Raw genomic sequence first — 22,841 nt, forward strand, 5'->3', positions numbered from 1 at the left:
GGAGTATTCTAATGTTGGCCTCATTGTCCAAATACTTATGGACGGCACTGTATTGACGGCAATAGCCTCCCTTTATATGTATGAGAATAACAATGTTACAGAGGGTAGAGATATGAGTGGACGATTTTAACACACATACACAAACATAGTTGGGATTTAATTTGCATTTTATTTATAACCCTGCATCGAAAGGCAAGCGATGATGGATAAAACGAGAGCATCCTTTAATATATTCCTTCTGTGTAAAGATTGTATTTAATGGAAATATTACGCATTTGCTGCAACAGAAGACATACTGTATAGTGACAGGGAAAAGGCTATTAGCTCAGAGAAAATGCCACTCATCAAAGTAGGTAAGGTGAAGCGATGGCATGACAGGCATTTCTTGTTACTTTTTCATTTCCAGGATCCCACTTCCTGGCCCTCTCCGCTTCGCACTGCAGATGTTGCAAAACTGGACCCCAGGAATCTGCAAAAGAAGCCATAAGCTGTGAGATATAGTACATCATAACATGAGATAATAAATTCTCTCCACTCATCGGAAAGTCCATTGTCTATACTCTACAGGCATGTTAATCATTATGCTTGATAAGAGTCAAATAAAGTGTTAGTGGCAGGGTTTATTTAGTTGACCTAACCTAAGAGCAGATGCAGATGGTGGTATATCATAAATAGCACTGCAACTGCTATAAGGTGAAGTGAGAAGGAGAGGGTACCTACCGTTCCTGGGGGGGGTAAACACTCTTTGTGGAACATGTGTCTGCAGTGAAATACCACCACACTGAAGGGCTGCGCCATGTCTAAAATAAAGCAAAAGCATACTGTAAATGCAGGAGTCCGTCAATCAAAACAAACATAAACACAAAGTTCTAGACAATGATGCCTCATCAAGGCCATTGAATAGATAAAATAGGAAGCCCACCTGATGGTAATATTGTAGCATGACAGGATTCACATATGTTCTCCTCTGAAAACGGAACAAACAAAGTATTGCATTACATTCAAAATCAATAACATTCAAATGAATGCTTAAAGAAGTCATTTTTGGACTTTCACATAAAACATTGGTACCCACCATCTACCCTAACCCCTCTCATCTGAGTCCTATACATCTTCTGGAGCAGGGAGAGCGAGTCAGCCACTAGGATCTTCTTACAGCCTTCCCTCAGCAGAATCTGAGAGACAGGGAAACAAAAAAAAAAACATTAGAGGCTATAAGATGGACCGTCTACCTGAGGTTTAGAGAGCTGAGCTGAGGTGGCCCTGCCTGTTACGCTATTCAGCATACAGTGAAGGGCTTCACTTTCTCTGTTGGGTAATTCTATAATGTTATTCACCGTTCCAAGATTGTCTTCACTTAGGATTTCCAAACGTAGGATGAAGTACTAGTTATGGTGATATTCTAAAACGTTCTGTTTGATGTGATAGATGACACTCTGACCTGTAGGTTGTAGTCCTGTAGGATCTTGACCAGTGAGTCTCGAAGGTTCGGAATCTCCATGCCCTCCTTTATGCGGTGAATGAGCAGGATGGGATCCACGTGTGTTCCAATGTTATTGAGGAGACCAGTGATAAAGGCTTGAGAAAGAGAGAGAAAAAGACAGACAAAGACAGATAATCTGAAATACATATCCTGGTTATATTGAGTAAACCTGCCAAATGGGAGAGAGCAGAATCAGGTGACTTACGAGGCTTATCAATGGAGTAAGAGATGAGGTCCTCCCACAGCTCAGCATCATCCTGCTCTTTGGCGAACTCTATGGCCTTGTCCACATCCTCCAGCTCCTCCATGATCATCTGCAGGGCCCGTCTACAGTTCCCCATCCTGCCTATGAGGAAAGAGACAGGTCAGATTCAAGAGACCAAGAGCTGTTACCTGACTAGCTAGAGGTTTAGTATAGCCTACATGAGCGACACTTACTGAGTAGGAAGACGGTCTCCTCCACAAAGTTCCTCTGCTGACAAACTTCCAGAGCCTGAAAAAGTTGGGAAGGTGACAAGAAACTTGAGTTTTGGGCTAGTTAAATGATGCGTGATTGTTTATATTGTTTTTATTTTCTAAAGCTGGGTGCTTCATCGGACAGCCTTGTTTTGATGAAATAATATGAAAGCTAAATGTGTCACCTTCTCTAGTGGACAGTGAGTGCTGTCTCTGAGGAAAGGCAGCAGGTTGGGTCGGTCGTACTCAGCATACAGCGCAATCTGTATCTCATGGTACTTCTGACCTTTGTGATGGCCCCTCTTGAACAGTTTGTGTAGGTACTGAAGGAAGGAGGAACATGGTTAAAAAATAAATAGTTCATCATTAAGTATTCTTACAATTTTAGACAAACTCATTATTTACTTAATATAAAAAAGAGTAGCTGTCTAGACTGACCACATGCAATAGCTCAGGCCTGTCCCTGAGTTCCTCCACCACTCTGTCTGTCTGTAGTACAGAGAGGAAAGAAATATGGTTAGCAAAATGAATGTGTTTTCATTTGAAACTTTCTATGAATGATCAAGCGTAGCTAGGTACAGTACACATACCGATATTTTGTCTTCGTTATCCAGGAGCATGTCCACAGCTTTCTGTCAACATGAATAAAGAGAGCATATTCTTCAGACAGAAATACACAAAATGACTCATGACCTTTGTGGTCTTGAATGTCAGTAAATAAGAGCTGTGTGTAGAAAAATAACATGGCAGCTCAAGACTGAGGTTTAATACATCCAAAAGCTACCATTTGAAAAAGAAGAAGCGCAAGATGATATTCAACAGAGAGATCACTCCTTCTAACAAATTTCTGCTATGCATTCTACTTTGTTAACTTTATAAGTACTATGCATGTGCTGTCTACCCACCTCTTTATCAAAGTCCATGAGGAGCACTATCTTGTCTTCTATGGAGGAGAAGAGGTTGTGTTTGTGGATGAGCTGGTAGACATCTTTGTGTCTCAGTCTTAGGTAGATCTCCAAGGCTCTGTCATAACGCTGGTCATACGTGTACCTGCATGGACATCCAAAAGACAGCATATTGGGAATTGAAAGACTTTCAATCTATTAGGCAGATATCAATGGTTCAATCATTCAATGGTTCAACATTGTCTTGAGAGATATTGAAGTCAAAGCAATTAGCAATTAAATCAGAAAATGGTTAAACCAGTCTATGGTCACTCACAGTTCAGCCAGAGTAGTCAGCAGAGTGCTGTTCTTGGGGTCCTTCTTTAGGTGGTCAGTGACTGCCTGAACGATGGTCATGTTATTGTAGAGTTCTCCTGGCCACTCACGGATTAACGTTGCAAAACCCTGAGGAGAAGGAAGCAGATAGACGCTAACTAAATGAGATCATATGTAACACTTGATACTCCTGGAGGATTTGTGGATGTCAGAGTGTGAGCGTGTGACAACCACCAGACCATAAGAGACAGACAGACTGTACCTCATAGTCAGTCTTAAGAAACTCGTGTAAGATCATCTCATAGATGGCAGGTCTGAGACGTAGGTCCCCTCTAGGCAAGTACTGACTGATGGCCTGGGGGGGGGGGGGGGGGGTAGATAAAAGGAGAGAGATGAGAGGGAGTGATATGGAGGAGAGCAAAAGACGACTGAATATTGATACACCCAAAAACTTTCAGAGCCACTAATTAATTTATTACCACCTCATCACTTTGTATGGTATGAGAACAGATGTGTACAGATGTTAATACACCCTGTCATACTGCCAGACAAAGTGTATTTTCTAGGTCTGAACTAGTTATCATGAGCAAATATTTTTGAAATATTTCCAAAGCACAAAAATCCAGCCTGTATGACTCACCTTCAACTGGCCAATGGTTTTAAACCTGTACACCTCATTCTCCCATAGTTCCATGTTTTTCCCCAGAACCTTCTGACACTTCCTGGGATGGCAGAAAAGAGAGAGAGAGATAATCACTTCACCATGCCTCATCCTGGTTCTGCTTAAAATGTTGTAAGGAAGAAACACTCAATACTCTGTAATTTAACCAAAGGGCTTTGTACCGGGCAGCAGTGTCGTAGTCTCCCTTCTCCACCAGGTGATTGATGTAGGCCATCCCGATTTTCTGATTAAGAAACACGAAATGAGGGAATTATAATGATGAATTGCAAATTTTACTCTAAGTAGTTTAGCCACATTCTTTTTTTTTTCTTTTTCTTTTAATTTTTCAAATTTTCATTCAATTTCTGCATCAGTCTTTTTTTCCCCACCTCAAAGGCTGTGTACACATCATTATTGCCAAAAAGACTACATTACCTGGACCTCGTGGCGTTTAATGTTTTTGAAGCTGATCTCAGCAGCCATCAGTGCCTCCTGTGAAAGATACAATGTTTTTTCAACAAATCTAGAACAAGCATTATAAGAGCCCTCATGTGAAGACTGCTTAAGCCTTAATTAGATACCTCATACTTCTTCTTGTCAAGCAGCCAGTCAATGTGGTCGTCTTGGTCTCTCTCTTTGGCCACCACAATGTCTTTAGGACTGATGATGTAGAACAGGGATTCTCCCTCAGAGTGTTCTGTTGATGAAGAGTACACCACATAAAGGATATGTTAGTTGTTCTCACCATATGATATAATCTGTAATAAGAGTCATAAATGACAGTTATGCGTGTCTTGGGGAAGTTTTTGACTGACTCACCTAGTCTGTAGTCTCGACACTCATTGTCCTGGAAGTTACGGACAGTCAGGGCGTCAGATGAGATCTCCTCACAGCTCTCTGGGAGTGGCTGGATAATGTCCAGACGGGGACGTGCTCGGAACTCCTCCTCCTACACACACACACATCAACAATAAAGTTCCAAGGCTCTGTGGTCATACTATTCCCTCTATAGTAAATCTAAACAAACATTACCATGTGATCAGAGTTCTCCTTCACGAAGTACAGGGTGACCAACTGGTCTGCCAGAGGTGCTAGGCCACTGATGAAGAACTCTGTTTCAAATGCAGACACTGCAAGAGAGAGAGGCCCACGTTAGTAAGCCACATCAGAGGCAAATTCTCACAGTAGAATGTTTTGCTACATTCATATTGTAGTCACTCACCAATTTCCACATAGCGGCTGGGTAGGTCTCTGATGTCTGTGGGGTCACGCTCCTTCACAGAACATATCTGAGGAAAACAATAACATAAATTGCACTTAGACAAGCATAGTATTCCAATCCAGGTATCCATACTGTTACTTTTAGACTATTACTGTATATTAGAAACAAGCAAACAGGCAGGAAGGCAGGCAGGCACACACGCACACGCACACGCACACGCACACCTTAATGGAGGAGCCCCAGCCGACAATGAGATTGGAGTTGTCTTTCCAGCAGAGGCTGCAGGGGTACATATCAGGCCTCAGGCTAACATTATCCCTTAGCACATTGGTAATCCTCTGCTTGGTGCTGATGTCATAGATTTTCACCCCCTGAAAGAGACCAAGGTAAACGGAGCATGATGACTCTGACAGTTAAGCGATCAATAAACACAGAATCACAAAGTTTATAACATGGCCCATGTTTCGCTCTGCAATTTAGACGGTTAGCCTTACCACATTGTTGGCCCAGGCGATGAGGTTAGCCCTCCACTGGACGTTAGTGATGGTGCCCTCACCCTCGTGCAGAGTGGAAGTCTTCCAGCGGTTCAGCCAATTCCTTTCGTACAGAAGCAGCTTGGGACAGAATCAGGAAAACAATCAATGTCATTCCTCATATGTGGCACAAATATCCAAATCAGCACATTCTTTAGGACATCAATACAAGCGACCATGTACTCTGAGCTCTAAGCTGTAGTTCTTAAGTGCAACCTCCAGAGGGCAGTAGAGCACAGAGACAAAAGGCTGGCCTGTTATACAATATGTTTGTGAGCCTCAAAGGGAATCTTATACAAAATGAGGTTGATCTCAAACTTCAAGCAAACAGATATGTGGAATGTCCTTGAACACCAATGAGAAGACATTACCTTTACCTTTCACACTGGCTCAGATAATCACTCAATATGTATGTGACATGAATACATCAAAAGGCATGATAGTTGTGGGGAAAAAGAGATAGAAAATGTTTTTGACAAACAAACGGTCGATGACCAAAATTCTTTCGATGTTTGGCGGACGAAGGCTGTGCCGTATTCCATCAAATCACTTCAACGGAATGCCATCGATTCTATGCATTGTAGAAATATGACTCCTGTAGTCACTCTATTATGTTTATTCACTAAATACAGCCGCCTCACTTTTGAGAAGGCATATACATAAAACGTCTTTCAGACGGTTTGAAAGACTGTGTCAATGTCACTGACATACAGACTGATGTACAATAGCCTGTATTTATTATGACGAAGTGAGTTGGTGAGGAGGGGAGCTGTATAATTCAACCATCTGCCAATGTTAACAGTTCTCTCCACAAAGAGAGGATGTGACACTGGAACTGTAGAGACAGAATTGAATTGCCTTTGACAGGATGTGGCTCCAGTTGAGGCGTATTGATTTTCATCATGGACGCCTTATGGAGGGGTCTTCAGCACACAGAAAGGAAAGAAATCAGTACCGATTGAAAGAAAATGGCAAAGTAACACTAATAATGGGGGTTTTCATAAGAGAGAAATGTGAATTGTGTGATTGTAGCGGTGGAAACACTTTTACTCCTGCAATAGTTGTACAGTAGATATGTTTGCTATTGATGTTACAAGAGTTGTGAGTAATACATTTAGTCAAAGGCATCAATTGTATTAACTGGTGTTACTTTTGAAATAAAAATAAACTTTTATGCCTGATATTATGTTTTTTGAGTCTATATATGTTGATCTTAGGACTTTGTAAAGAGAAGAGAGACAGTGTGCGCCCCTAAGACTATGGACCCTCCTGATAATGACATCTATTTTGCTGTGCTTGTGAAGCATTGCCTTTCAAACACTGTTGAGTGAACAGCACTTTGTGAAAATGGGCCGCTCTCCCCAGAGGGCACTCCAAAAAAGAGACAGGAAAGTAAGAGCCTTTCACACCAACCAACAAAGGCCCTGTGCACACTACACCGCCCTCAGCCAAGCACTAGTGAGAAAAATGATTCTGTTGCACCAGGACACTATCTGAATGAAAAGGTGTTGAACACCTGTGAACTCAGAGTGAACTAAGAATTAAGGTTTCTATCCATATAGAAAAAAATACTTTTCAAAGTCACCTTGTTGCCTCCAGTGACAAATTGTTTGTAGTTTGATCTGCTGAACTGAGGGTGTAACGCCACCACCTGGGGAACATGGAAAGGGGACACGTTTAGCGTGCATTACAATTTAGTGTGTAGCAGGTAGTGAGAGAGTTGTTTTGAATTTGTGATGAAGTCTATTATTTCCATGGTATTTAGTAGCTACTGAGTCTAAGCTTCTATTGACAGCAGTTGCAATGTCATCTTGTATAGATTGCCACCTAACATATCTTGAAATAAAAATGTGGTCGTTAAAACAAGCATATGAAACCTGCTTACTTTGACAGGACAGTCAAAATTCTCATGGAAACCCTCTCTTGTATAGAGTCCAAACACCTGAACCTGCGAAAGAGAGAAAGAGATTATAGAAAGACAAGAACAAGTTGTTCAGTAGAATGGTAAACATTCTATTTCTGTCCTAATTGCTGCGTGTGGAGCTGTCTGGAAGTGTTACACCTGTGTATGCAGGGGCAATGCTGCTGGACAAAAAGACTTTGATTGGATAACACTAGCCATCCGCAGGGTCACCAATTAGTGGTCAGGTTGATTCTTTGAACCCTCTGGGGCTTTGATACCAGGGTCCTAATCTTTTGCTCTACGACTTCCCCCAGTTGGCTACAGCAATCTCTAATGCAACAATTATATAACAATTCACTTGTTTGTGAGTCATAAACCCAGAAATAAAGTTTCACAAAAAGCAATAACATCAGAAGCCTTTACACAAGTTCTCTCACTTGATTCGCATAGATGATTTGGGATTATCTGTATGATCGACACGGATTAACAGCAAACTGAATTGGTCGAGGACGAACAATTGCTGCGGCATTGATTTTAATTGTCGGCGCCACTTTCGGTGCGACAAGATCTTGTTTTGGCGCTGGAGTGCGAGAGAGGGGGTGATATCAGAGAGCATATCTTGACTGAGAAATCCATGGAGGATGGTAATAATGATCAGGAGAAGAGAGATAACAACACGGTAGGGAGCACCGAGAGGGTATTCATAGACACCACATGACTGACAGATGGAGGAGAGAGTGAGCTTTTCCCCCCCTCCCATCAAGGGAATGATTATTATTTTATTTTTTTATAAATCTCAAAATGTAGAAATGTGTAGATTTATGAGAGGAAAACTGATATGAGAAAGATAGCTCCTGGTTTTGAATATTGGAGAAGGGATCAATTTAAAGTGATGTTGAACATGCAAACTCATACAATGACATCTAACGTGTGAGTTCTCAACATTTCCCAATGAACTATGAACATTCTACTATAGCTACTGTTGTTCTGCCACTAGTGCAGATATCAATCTATGGTCACCAAGGATAGACAGAGAGAGATCTCACCTTGCCGTCCTCTGAGCAGATCCCCACATGCTCTCCACTCTCATCCAGACTGATCTGATTGATCTTCACTGGACTCTGAGGAGAGAAGAACATAGCATCCATCTCATCTACAGTTAGGACATCTCAGCAAGGAACATATCTTAGTGGCTGACCTACATAGAAAGTGTGCTAGAAGAAGAGTTCTAAAACTACTGTAAAAATGAAAATGCCACAATTTTAATCGTGCAGAATGTGATTGATAGGGGAAAATGTACTAGATGAGTCAGTGCTAACTGTAGTGGTAGGTACAAATGTGATTTAAGTTTAAATGTTGACCATGGTATGTAAATAGTATGCAGTGGAGTTCTTACAAACAACCATACATTCAGTACTCTTTTGCTAGTATCCATGTGTTTGCACAAATCCAAACCAGACTTTTCCAATAAGTTTGGGTGTAATTTTACATTTTCATGGGTGACATCGGATGACTGGGAAAGTTCTGATTCAGAGTACCAGTGATTATACTGTATGGGCAACGAGGACTTACAATTTCAAACTTCTGAGTCACATTTCCTTGGATGTCCAGGAGGAACACCTTCCCAAAGTGAGTGCCCAGAGCAAGAAACTGAAATGGAAAGAACCTCAGATCTATTAATCCATAAGACACCTGCGAACAATTCAAGAGTTAGCGAAATTTTGCACTGAGGAAAGCTGTGGCGGCAAGAGGATTAAAAATGCACTCCGTCTAGCGTAGCTGGTGGCAGGCAGGCAGAGTGGGGGGGATTGGGTGGGCTCCGGGGCAAAAACTGTGAAATTACAGGGGGTGGGAAAACCCTATTTATTAAAGCAGGCAGTGTGAAATGGTATTTTTTCTCTCAAATTAAAACGCTTAAACATAATAAATGCACTGTACATCTGACTTCTCCTCATGCTGCCAGCAACCCAACCATCTCCCCTGCTCAGCATAAAGCCATTATTTCTACTGAGCAGCAACTGGTTCTTATGTTCTATGCTTCTACACACATTTTGTGTGTGTGTGTGTGTGTGTGTGTGTGTGTGTGTGTGTGTGTGTGTGTGTGTGTGTGTGTGTGTGTGTGTGTGAGTGTGAGTGTGAGTGTGAGTGTGTGTGAGAGAGAGAGAGAGAGAGATAGATTGTATGAGTGAGTGTATGAGTGTGTATGTGCAGGTCCGCTGGGACAATAGATTATAAAAACTGGGAGGTTTTTGGCATTAGATTAAGTGTGCGTTCTTCCACCTAGGCCTGTCTCCAGCCCCTCCCCCTAATGCCCCCACCCCTCCCCAGACCCGCGTGTGTGTATGTGTGTGTGTGTGTGTGTGTGTGTGTGTGTGTGTGTGTGGCGAGCCCACCATGCTTCACTGCAGTCTATAATGAAATGCTTATATTTACAGGCACAGCTGAGCATGTCAGACAGAGCCCCTGCAATCTCCCCAAATAAAATAACCAAAAATAAATAAATAAAGGGGTCAACCTTGCGAGGCGGAGCGACTTTTAAAAGGATTTATCAGAATGGAATTGTTCAAATGAAATTCCGATTCAGGCACTTAAAATATGAGGCAACATTCAAGCAATACGGGGTGTTTTGAACAGTGCTGGGGGGCTGGCAGGGTTGGTTGTGTGTGTGACAGTACAGGTAGCTGGCAGGAGGTACACAACCAAAGAAATATCAGAAAGAAAGAGAGTCAGATCACATTTAGAATTTCAACACAGCAATGTCTCTCACACTGGCAAGGGTGCTTTTTTTATGAGATAAAAAAGGGAGAAAAATCCTCAAAGTGAAAATAAATAAATGAAAATCAATAGTGGTTAATAAAACATCAGGTGCGGAGACATAACCAGGTATGACTCTGCCTCTGTTCAGGCGTGCATGAGTGCACATGGTGCCATGACGATTAGCCATCCAGCTCAGAGTGGCCCGCTGAAAAATATCAACATTCAAAAAGGAGAAAATAGGGGTGAAAAGATAGAACAGAGGGAATAAAAAAAATAGGAAAAGACAATGGCGGGTGGCTGCTGATGTGTACCTCCCAGAGAGGGATGAGGAGGGTGAGAAAGGAATGGCTTGCCTATCCATATTGAACAATATGCAAAGTGACATCTCAAACATGTATATAAACAATGGAATTTTAAATCGAGTGTAGTTTGAACAACCCTGATTAGTTTTGACCTACATACCTTGTCATGGACAGTCATACAGCTGGCAGCATCCTTTTGGAGAATCTCAGTCACCCCATTGGCCAGTCGCTCGTACTTCAGCTTGGGCTCCTCCTCACTGTCCTCTTCCTGGTTCAAAAGAATGATTCAATTAACCTCATCCTTATACTGGCATGTGTACTACAGTGAAGCATGGTGGGCTCACCACACACACACACACACACACACACACACACACACACACACACACACACACACACACACACACACACACACACACACACACACACACACACAGTGTAAAGGGGTATTCCATCCTAAATTCCAATTCTTTATCATCAGGGAGGTAAATGTTTCTAGATACACAAATCAATGTCCATAGCCAGTCCACCCTCCATCTTTAACAAGATCATCCTTCCTCTCTACTGGCTCCACACACAGCCCAGGAAACCTAAATTGATTACTGGTGCAAACCGCCCAGGGATCCAACCACTGACTCCATCTAGTGTTGCTATATTCTCCTGTGTATATTTTGCGGTCACAGCCTCAATATTCCTCATAATCCAGTTTATAACCAATGCTGCATAGTCGGTGGCCGCCTATAGGGTGCATCAACACAACAACATAGTCTGCCATTATGAGCACCTGGGGTGGAGGTAGGGGAGGCAGCAGTGAGGGGAGAATGTCATTTTCAAAAACAATCCTTCCCCACTCAACACCGCCATGTCTATTTCCTGTTTATTCCAGTTGTGAAATTTCTGATGCGTGGGCATTTGTCATGGTTTGCAAAGCCATACCAAATAACAAAAACAAACTCTAGCCTCATAGTGAGGCTAGGCACTCTTTTCAAGACTTTTGTTAGTGTTGTTGCCTTTGGTTTTGTTTATGAGGCTTGTATCTGGCAGCTCTAATAAGCAGGGGAAATTGGGTTTTGCCCATCTACAGGTGGGATAAGACTGGCTGAGTAATACTTTTTGCCCCCAATGTACATTTTCACATGGTTACTTGGGCCAGATTCAATCAAAAATCCTACTTTGGAACAATCACCTGGCACAAAAGTACAAATGGTCTTTCTTCAAAACCAGTTTTTCCTCCCATTAATATTTTTTATTAATCAGAGAACTAAATACGAGCTCACACAGGAATATAAAATCCCAACAGCCAATAAAAACCTGGGACCAAATGTGGAAATGCACAGAGCATGAGTCAGGGGAACAGCAGGACTACAGTATGTAGCTTGTTTCCTATATGTGTCCAATAATCTCTGGCAAAGCCTTCAGCACATCTAACCACACTGCCTTTATCCAGTCTGTCTGCTGACAGTCCAGTCAGGGCAGAAGGCGCTTACCGAATGGGCAAGCTACACCACAATAACTAAAAAACAGCGGCTTGTAGCCATTCAGAGAGAACATACAATCATGCAGTCCCAGGTGCTTGTTTGCTAGTGAGTGTTTGTGTGCTAAAGCAGAGAGGATTCTGTTTGTGGACAGGAGATAGGGGGCAGGGAGACTTTTCATTTAAGGGAGGTTTTTTTTTATTTTTTTTCTCTCTGAATTGTTTTTCTTTAGGGAGTAGGGGTGGAATTCTTCAGTGCAGCCTATTCCTGACATTACATTCTCTGTTTCATTTAAAGAGCTCCTCTCCCTACCAGTCTGACAAGCTGTGTTTTATTAAGTGATGCTCAGATGCACAGTACAGAAACATGCTGGAGTTGGATGCTACAAATGTATCTAGAATACTATGATGCAAGTATAGCCTACTTAACAGCACAGATGCAACTCTGGTATGGCCAGACTGTTGCTGTTGATGCAGACCATTTAATAACATCACAACTTTCAAAAACAATGAACACAAATTACATAAGGAAATATGGCAGAATCTTTAGTAAAAATGTTCTTGCATACACTGTTTTTTCATAAATAAGAGACAGCAAAAATATCTCCCGGCATAAAGTATCATGGAATAATTGCCAAGACAGGAGAGTATGATCCTGCAAGGAGGCATTTCAACTTTTCTTTGCTGTAGAACAATGCTGTATGTTTCAATCCTGCAGGTGGAACTCAGACATTCTGAGATAACAGAACAACTAGGCCTTATAACCATTGTAGAGTTACTTACTACCCTAGCCTAAGTGTCAATCAAATGCTCCTCTTTTCCTATGGTCATACATACATTGTTATGACACATACATTTCTGTACACAACACGGTGGCTTACCTCAGAGTCATCTGTGGATTCTTCACTCGGTTTCCTGCCCTAAATGAAGCAATACATACGTTTATGAATTGGGATGCACCATATAACAGAGGGGATATGAAGCAGATAGATTCCACTTGGGTTTGACATACTGTATGTTGCAGACGTGCAGCGTATCAGTAGCAGTGCCAGTGGTATGCAGTCTATTTATAGAATTAGGTGGATGTGCATTATTCATGTCTGCATCTGATAAACTGCATCGAATTATTTCACAGTCTGTATGCCTGATCAGATATCATTAATTTAGGGCTTGACTGTAGCCTAAATGTTATCTCACTGATGCCCATCCTGCATCCTCTTGTCTTTGAAAGAACCACCATCTTTGCATTATTATGAACCACCATCTTTGAGAATTATTAAGAACCACCATCTTTGCATTATTATGCACAATTGAGTCTGTTTGTTTTGGTAGTAAGTAGGGCTACTGTTTTATATCTGTGGTTTGATGGTGTTTCCAGCTTGCCAATAATTCCCTCGTCCATGCACTCAAAATGTAGAAGCCATTACAAATTACAGCTAATGAATGAAACAAAACGGTTCCTTGATTGCAAAACATTGCAGTGGCCAGTGACAGGGATGCTTACCTGATCTTCCACTTCCGCCATGATGATGGTCTTCAGACTGGAATAAGCAAATCTACGCAATATTTACAAGTGTGCAGATAGCACACATGTACATGTTAAGTCCTGCGCATAGGATCACGGTGCAAATATTCGCTAATTTAGCAATAGATATCTGTAAATTCGCTGTAAGTCGCTCCTTGTTGACAGAATTCTGCCCCAGTCATAAGTAGAATCACATGATAGAAACAAGAAGCGTACGGCATTATGGGTCTTGGAGTTCTCTTGTCAAGTGTAAGAGCGGCAATTTCTAATAATAACAATAACAATAATAAGAATAAGAATAAGAATAAGAATACGAATACGAATACGAATACGAATACGAATAATAATAATATGATCATGGTGATACTAATGTATTTATATCTTTTTTGAGAAATTGTGGTTATAACATAGAGAGACAAACATTTAGCTATAAGAAAGCATAAATCAAGAACTACCAGCAAAGACGCGTCTTCCTTGCCAGGTCAGTGGGGAAAAGTAGGCTACACCTGTTTTTGTGACCCAGGACAGTGGAACCCTCTCAACTCCAATTCAGTTAAGAGAGGGCTGCCTCGCTCACCTCTCTGTCCTACCCGGTCCTCTCCGGTCCTACCACCACACCCCTCCAAATCAACAGAAAGAAGACCTACTAGGAAACAATCAACACATTTCTCTGAAAATGTAAGCGATTCCAGCCGAATCGATACCCCATGCTGGTGTGCTGTGAACACACGCTTTGGCCCTGCATGTTTCAGAGGGCGCTTTTATTGTGACCATCTTTCCATTTTTATATAGACTACCTAGATCTAGCACTAATTCCCGTTCTTTCACCAATGAGGCAAGGATTTGCACCTTTATCACACCACTAGTGATACTGTTGATAAATTATATTAAATGTTACACAGTAGTGTGGCACATAGTGAAATACAGTATATGGGCATAGTGAAGGTTACTATGGCTGCTTAACAGTTACAAATATGACTAAGGTAATGTGTTTCAACAGAAGTGGTGTGTTCTGAGAAATGTCTTTTTAATGGTGACATGGCTGGGATCAGACCATTAATTGATGTCTGAGCAACAACAGCCTACCCCAGTTGACATTCTGGGTATTACCTCCCCTGTAATTATGATCAAGCAACAGTGGATCTGACCCACTGCCCCCTTCTGCAATTAGTTTATATTAGACAGTTAATGACTGACACTCCCTTGTGACAACAAAACCCAATGAACTGATACATTTAAAGAGGTGCATCAGCTGGGTGGTCCATATATTGACGGACGGACAAGCGTATTGGCATCTAAGACTGCTGTTCCTGTGTGTACAGTACATGTTGTGCTAAATTGTTGCAGGCTATAATAGGCTCATATTTGGCCCTTTTCTTTTTACAAATAGGTCACTGAAGACTACTGACTCTCCTTCCCTAGTTGCCTTCGGCCCTAAAAGTAATCATGTTGCATCAGACACGAATGCTGTTGGTCACCAGTGGAGGAATACATTGGAAAACATTGGTGGTCATTCTCCTGTCTGTCAAAGTAGCATTATATTTAAGGCTTCCTCTGCCAGAGCCGTCATGTGGCTCTGCTCCAGATGAGTGCTGAAGGCATGATTTGTCTGTGCTTTATTGAGATTGAGTCCCACCCCCACCTCCCCTTATCCATCCTCAGGAGAATCCTAATGCACTGACACCAGCGGGGAATAATTTTTTCTTTACAATCTACTTAGCAATGATTTATCGATCGCAGCCTCTTCCCTCATAGAGAATTACCAATCCTTTTTGGGAAATCAGATTTTCACACCTTTCATGTGAATGTGTATAAGGTGTAGGCAGGCAGGTCCCTGGAGGTAATGCTGGGGGAAGTTGACTTTGAGGAGAAACCTCCATGGTGCTGTGTGCCTGAGTGGGTGTGTCATTCTGCTGTAATGTCAGTGATGTGGTCGAGTGAGATGATGGCCGGGTGTTCTGATCTCTCTCTGTCTCTGTCTCTGTCTCTGTCTCTGTCTCTGTCTCTCTCTCTCTCTCTCCCTCTCCCTCTCATCTCCTTATATAGTTGCATTACGCGCATATTTGTTTGGATAATCAAACCATTAAAGGTCCAGTTGTAACATTTCAGCTTTCTAAAAGCTTCCTAATGTTGTAATGACTATGTTTAATCGGTATAGCGATCAGGGAATAAGATCCCTTGAATGAGAAATATTTCATTTGCTAATACTGTTTTAGTCCGGAAAAAGTGCTTTCTAAAATGGAGTGTCCTACCCGACACTCGGTTTGCAAACAAACATGTTGTTACAGCCAGGGGTGTTTTAGGGGAGTGGACTCACAAATGTCATCTTTCTGTCTCTGGTGGCTGAATCGTGCACACATGCAGAAACACAACAGCTAATGTGCAACACTGTAAGTTATATTATTATTGGGCAGGATGTTGTCGTTTGGAACTTCGAACTGAAATGCACCGCAGTGGCCAAAGGTGGCTGATTAAGTCAAACAAACTTACGCCCTGCTCCTTTAGGTTTAATGAAAAGAAGATAACGGTAAAGTGCTCACTTACAGAGTCACATTTCTGTCAGATCCAGGCATCATAGATCTATGTTCAGTCGCTTATAATGCTTATGAAGGTGCATCCCTAAATGACCAGTCATATACAGTACAATACATCTGAGTCTCCTCAAGGTAAAACCTTGTTGCATTCATTTTTCACAGCAAAAAAAACAAAAACAACACGTCTCTTGCCCTTGTAGGAGGAGTCAGATTAACACACCGAAGGCTTTGATGCTTCAGAATGTCAGCTCGACCGATCGATGTACAAAAAAATGCACTACTAACCAATCAGGGGGTTTTATTTGTTGTGAACCTGCTGGGTCTCTTGGTTTACAAGCTTCAAAGAGCTCTTTTTAATGCACTGCTTTGATAGTCCTCAGCCTCCCCTAACCCCATGTCTGCTCATTGGGGAGCATTTTGGTTTTAGTGGAGGTAGTAGAATCGTAAATGTGCATCATATTAATGGGAAATATGAAAGACTGGTTTATTTCTGTGTCCTGTAGGACAGTAACTTGTGGCTCTGGAAAGAGTTGTTCTTCTTTCAGGCACATCGATGATTTAATATCATTGCAAGGTAGCTGTTATGCCTCAAATAATACAGGGTTCCTTTGAAAAAAATGTTTTTAAACAACAACTGACAATATCATAATTAAACAATAGGAATATATGCAAATTGAAAATGTTCTACAGCAACACGTGACATAAGTATTAATAAAAATATGAAATCACAGCCAATTAAGAAGTATACTCTGTATACTTTGACAGCCTACCTGTATACATTCATATTTACAGGTATTAGATAAATACCTCTTGCATGGTTTCAGTACAAAGTATTTCAAATACAAATAAATTAGCTGGACACTATTGTTGCATCAGTCTCAGAACAGGACTGTGTGTCACATTGTGGACAGGGTGTACAGTGTGTTTCCTTACCCTAAGGGGGAGACAAATCATCATCTCTCATACTGTACTTGAGAATAGAGGTACTGGGGCATCTATCTCTTGGGTTAAGGGAACTTAAAAAGGGAACATTATCCTTATACTATATGTGTTAGTGACATCACTCATTTATATGAAACATAATAGACATTTGTTTTATATTTACTGATAAACATTTGATTGTTGTAATTTAATTCTCTCAAGTCAACTTATCACTGAATTTTTTTCTGCAGATTCTACTCAGACCTCAGTACAGATTCTACTCAGACCTACAGTACAAACCATCAAATACAGTAAGTGTACCAACAACCTCCTTGACAGAAGGATCACCTCTGTTCACCTCTGACCTCGGGAAATTAATTTGGATCTAAATTTAAACATCTTTCATCTTTCATTCAGCTGAAAATATGTTTTCTTCTTAAAAACATCCATGAAAAGTGACATTGGCTTTGTAATGAAACAAGATCATTGTCATTGAATCAGTGTATGTTTATGTCTGTCAAATACTTCAATGTAATAACTTGAAAATGGCCATTCTGAAGGAACAGGCAGAAAACAAACAACAAACACTGTATTTTGAAAACTCTCAACAAATGTTTTTATTATCACTAATTAACATTTATGTAAAATAACATTATTATTATTGTTATTATTATTTCTGGTGTATTATAATTGATTATGATCATAATTCTCTTTCAGTGTCCTGAGAAGCCTTGAGTGTGAGCAGAGCAGAGCTCAGTGGTCCAAGGTAGAAGCCCCTTGCCCTGGGGGACTCATGGGACAGTGCCTGTAAGACCATTAGCTATTAGCATGGATATCTGATGAGCGCTGAGGGTTCTGTGCTGACCACCAACTCCAAGGCCGCTGGGGGTAGGGAGGAGTAGGAGGGGTGAGAGTCGAGTGCTTTTCCCTGTTCCTGCACTGTGGCCAGGGGGAGTAAGGCAAGCCCTCTTCCCCACAATCACCCCACACCACCCATGACCACCCCCCCCCCCCCTCACTCACACAGACACAGACACACACACAGACACACACACAGACACACACACACACACACACACACACACACACACACGCACACACACACACACACACACACACACACACAAACTCCCAATTTCCCAAACATTCCCAATCTGGCTAAAGAACTGCATCTAACACTCCATTTTAAATCAGGTAATTAACAGCTTTGGAGGAAGGAGGCAGAAAGAGGCAGAGATGCGGCCAGTTCTCCAGCCTCAGAGGCCAGAGGAAGATTAGAGCTGTGGTCTCATTCTCAGCACTAGTTTAGAGTCTGTCAGGAAGAGCAATGCCAGTATTAGAGGTGCCGCCACACTCCTCATATGATGAAATAAGGAGAAAAGGGGAAAAAGAAAAGAGATGGAGGAATGGACAGAGAGGAGGACCCTGCCCCTTCTCTAAAGTGTCAGTTGCTTCTTATTTATTCTATTTTTCATCGTAGGTGGGGGAAAAGATTCCCTTTTTTCCTTTCTTTTTCCCACGTTCCAGCAAAAGGCACAGCTCTCATTTTTTTTGTTTTATTATATGTCTTACCAACTCTCATGCCCCAGTGAAAATTACATTGTGAAACGAGGGGAATTTCAGAGCTGCCCGTGCTCTCTCCGCTGTCCCTCTGAGCTTTCAAACAGTCAACAGACTGTGAAGAATAAATAATAAAAAACTATTGATTATTTTGATGACTGCAAGATTCAATTAGGTATTAATTTTGCCCTCCAGTGGACCTATCAAGCGCCTCAAAGGAGAGGAGGTGGGAGATGGGGGGTGGGAGATGGGGGATGTAGGGGGGGGGGGGGGGGGGGTGAGCCCTAAATGCATGCAGAGTGAGGCCCAGGCTCAGACAGAGGAGAAAATGTGTTTACCTCGCTGGCCAGAGAGGTGCATTGATGCGCAGAGTAGTCCCATATTTAAGTGCTCCACAAATGAAGCCCTGATGACAAGCAACATTGTTACCAGGGATATGAGTATTGACCAGCCCGCCTTGCCTTTCGGTGACAGCTTAAACTATTTCTATTGATTAACATTTTCATAGATTATCATGTGTCATATCAAATAGGGCCGATTCCCCCAGATGAGCGCATTAAAAAAGCCCCTCTCGGCAGGAACTCATCGACCACCGTGGTTGGCAGGAGTGGGGGTGGTGGAGTGGACGACCGTAGGAGTAAGACTGACCCCCCTTTTCTTCTCCCTCTCGCCATTCACACTGGTCATCTGTTCTCCACTCAACTGACCCATTTAGACAGGAGTCATCTTCTTCTTCTTCTTCTCCATAAATAAGGAAGGGTGAGAGGGACACAGAGTTTTACCCTCCTCTGCTCCTGCTGTTCTCTGTGAGTCTCAGAGGAGGAGGGAGGGGGAACACGGTCTGAGAAGCTCTCCACTGAGGAAGACACCAGAGAGAGAGGGGACACAGGAGAGAGAGTGGGAGGGAGAGAAAGAGAGAGAGAGTGGAGGTGACATCTCCAGTGCTTGTCTTGGGAGGCAACCTCAGGCTTGAACCCACAGTGGCTATTCAGATGCATCAAGGTCGAGGGGACTGTCTCTGGTTTTGCAGCAAGCATGCACTAGCTGGTTTTTGTTCAGTGGCGGGCATGTTCTAATTCGTTTTGCTCAGATTTTTGGACATTCAGAAGATCCTTTTTTGAACCTATTTTTTTTAGTTATATTCTGGAGCTTCATTTTGGTAAGTATGCAGTTTTGTGTCTTTTGTGTATTTTCTTGGTTGTGTCATTTGGTGCACTTCTGGTGGTACTTCTATGTAGTTGCATATAGATAATGGGTGCAGAATGACTTCATTACTTTGCATTACACATTACTTCATATGCCAAGTGACTGTCATGAAAATATAGTCCATCTTATGCTAGTTTTAGTTTTGAGGGACATACAAAATATAAAATTCAGCTGTTTTGGGAGTATCAATAATGTGTCTTCAACTATTCCTGGTCATGATTGATACAGGCCTTTCTCATTAGCTGCTGTTGCCTCTGACTTCAATGCATATTGTTACCATTTGACTTCTTGCTTGTAGTATATCATTTATGTTTCACACTTAATGAGAATTATTTATGTAGATTTTTAATTGTCCCTTTTACATTACAAGATGCAGATTTTAATTTCTAGGCATTGCAGTCCTGTGTGTCTCTGTAATGATTCATTGTGACAGGCGTGTTATGTGTGTATTAATGAGCCCTTGGAGAGGTGCGGAGCACCTTTAACGCCAAAGGGTATAATGGCAAAGCCATGCGATCCGTAACAGCTCTTCACCAGGCTGCAGCCAGTAATACTGTATCAGAGGGAGCAGCACCAGTCTCAGATAAAGAGAGAGAGCTGGAGAGAGAGAGAGAGAGGAGGAGGAGGAGGAGGGAGAGAGGGGGGGAAGGAGAGTGATGAGTGAGCGATAGAGGGGAGAAACAGGGGCAGAGTAGAGGGAGAGAGTGAAGGGGGGTTAGACAGTGAGAAACAAGCCAGCGAGAGAAAGTGAGACGGCGAGAAAGGAGGCACATCTAACTACGTTGTTTCTCTATCACCCACCTGGGCTCCCAGCAGCTCCCTCCAGGATCTCATGATTACAGGGCAGCTGAGCAAGCCGCTGCTCTCCCTGCGCAGCCAGATGAGCGTGGCGGAACTCCGGGCGGAGGACAGAGCAACCACCCCAGACAGCGAGCTCAACGACGAGCCCCTGCTCCTGTCCTCTGAGGCCACGGACAGAGAGGACACTCCCAACAAGCTCTATGGTGAGTCTATAGACACATCTCTGTCTCCATTGTTGAAACTGTATTGCTGGCTATGACATGGTTAGTCCTGTGTGCTGAGAGTAGGGTTAATGAGAACAGGTGTAGGAGCAGGTGCTAGAGCAGTGTCATAGACCAAACTAAGTTGAAGTGCAGTGAAGAGGAGGAGGATATAAAGTAATAGGGTTGTCATAGAGTTTGAGTATGCTACTGTAATGTTGAAGAAGTACTTTAATCAAGCTTTCAGGTGACAGGGTGTTTTGTCTTCATGATTTTTTCTGGTTGTCCAAATGTCAACTAATTATGTAAACCTATAGACACTGTGATATTTAGATGTTTTTTATTAATTGATTAATTGATTTTCCCATGCATGTTTAGAAGTCTCTTTGTGATATGTTCAAGTAAATGTTGTGTGAACATCACAGTCAGGTGCCAAATGTCACACTGGAGTTGTTCAGGTAATTGCATCTTGAAATGTGCCTTTACGCGTACAGGTTTACGAATTAGTGTTAGTTTGGTTTACATAGATTGGATTGGTGTGACACTTTTCTGAATTTATTTAGAAAGGAAGCATCCATGCTGTCTTAGATTTTGGAGGCTTGAGTTTTGTTGGGGTTGTGTGTGTGGTTTATTTAAGACACAGGTTGTGTGTGTGGTCTAGTTAAGACAACATCATATATGAGATGCGTGACAAAGTTGTGACAGAATCTAGAACTAAGCTCTGTCTATGTCTAATAATGTTTTATAGTTGTATAGATGTGGTGATTTAATGATTCCCATCTAAAGCTTTGAAATGAATGAGAGTTGAGGTATCCTGGCTTTTAGTTTGTGACAGAAATATCATTATGTCTCATAAGGTATTGGCAATAATTGTCTTCATAATGTATTATTTTCAAATTCTTAGTGGGTTTTTCATATGTAATTCATATGTATTTTATATATTATAATGTAATTATAAACCATGTGTATAATGTATGATATCTATCCATATTAAGCATAAATCACAAAATTATGTCATTGACAATTTAGAAATGTAGTTATGGTAACTGTTGTTCTGGAAATATCCATGCACATTCCATAATTACAATATAATAGACATAATAATTGATCTAATCATCACAAATGATTTTGATTAGAGTAAATTACAGGACAAGTTGAGTCTATTTACCTCACCACATTTGAGTCCTTATCCATCTCTCTCTATCCATTAAGTTGTGTTCAGGCTCAATTTCAGTTTTGACAAAGAGAATAAATATGCTTTTATGAGATAATTCACTCATTCATGTAGTCTAATTTAATCATAGGCCATAGTTGATGAATCAATACTGTAGGTTCAATGAGATTATAATATTTTTTCAGTGTAATGAAAATATAAAGGTCATTATGCCTGATATGGACTATGATAAATGTTTTACTTAGTCTCTAAATAAAGGTTATACAGAACCTCAATGATTTTAACCTGTTTGTTTGGATTTTGACATATTCCTTTTTAATTGAAGAATTGGCAATTTATTAATGCTGGCATGAAATAATCTGAAAGTACAAAGTCAGTACAATAATAATAAACGTAATAATAAATTCAATAACTCACTCACATCACATATGCTGTGTGGTACTTACCAGCCTATTCTAAACATGTTCACATATATTACTGAAAATTATTAATTATAAATAGGGTTGCTAAAATATATGTTTTAAAATATTGTGAAGAGTAAATATGGATATATGCTTTTGATTTATGCTTTTCATGAAGGCACCATACAAGACTTTTTTTGTGTGTGTGTTTCTCTCAGGCTTTGCAATTTGAATATGTTTTGATTAGATTAATTGATAGAAATTATACCTGCCCCGTTGTTTTGATGGTTTGAAGTATACTTTTGTGCAATGTCGTCTTACTGATATAATGTTTCTTTTAGACAACATATGTAGTAATAAAAAAATAAAAAAATAAAAAAAAATAAATGCCATCAGTTAAAGTATGCTTGTGCAGAAAGGTAAAGGTTTTTTAGAGAGGTAACTTTAAGATTATATCGGCTATTTGTTATGTTTGTTTTATGATTTCCTAATTGTTCTAGGCCTAATA

General features: G+C 41.2%; 2 protein-coding genes across 2 annotated transcripts in view; one reads left to right on the forward strand and one right to left on the reverse strand.

The window, feature by feature from the left end:
* Window positions 1-156: 156 nt before the first annotated feature.
* vps41 (VPS41 subunit of HOPS complex) lies at window positions 157-13,725 on the reverse strand. Its single transcript, XM_083665038.1, has 29 exons — window positions 13,516-13,725; window positions 12,893-12,931; window positions 10,698-10,805; window positions 9,051-9,128; window positions 8,525-8,599; window positions 7,461-7,523; window positions 7,161-7,226; window positions 5,537-5,656; window positions 5,267-5,413; window positions 5,043-5,109; window positions 4,853-4,950; window positions 4,640-4,769; window positions 4,402-4,517; window positions 4,256-4,312; window positions 4,003-4,064; window positions 3,800-3,881; window positions 3,422-3,514; window positions 3,161-3,288; window positions 2,845-2,989; window positions 2,530-2,571; window positions 2,378-2,428; window positions 2,125-2,262; window positions 1,922-1,976; window positions 1,689-1,829; window positions 1,442-1,578; window positions 1,076-1,175; window positions 923-967; window positions 721-800; window positions 157-469 (listed from the first exon to the last, which is right to left on the reverse strand). The coding sequence occupies exons 1-29, from the start codon at window positions 13,534-13,536 to the stop codon at window positions 389-391; spliced, it is 2,565 nt and encodes an 854-aa protein (XP_083521164.1). The 5' UTR covers window positions 13,537-13,725; the 3' UTR covers window positions 157-388.
* A 6,864-nt stretch (window positions 13,726-20,589) lies between these two features.
* The window catches only part of pou6f2 (POU class 6 homeobox 2), a gene marked incomplete at both ends in the record, with an annotated part of 71,299 nt that continues 69,047 nt past the window's right edge, over window positions 20,590-22,841 (forward strand). The window contains one exon of the mRNA XM_083669666.1: window positions 20,590-20,761. Coding sequence (XP_083525792.1) covers window positions 20,590-20,761 — 172 coding nt within the window. The remainder of the gene's footprint in view (window positions 20,762-22,841) is intronic.

This window comes from Argentina silus (assembly GCF_951799395.1).
Source record: "Argentina silus genome assembly, chromosome: 1".
NCBI lineage: Eukaryota > Metazoa > Chordata > Actinopteri > Argentiniformes > Argentinidae > Argentina > Argentina silus.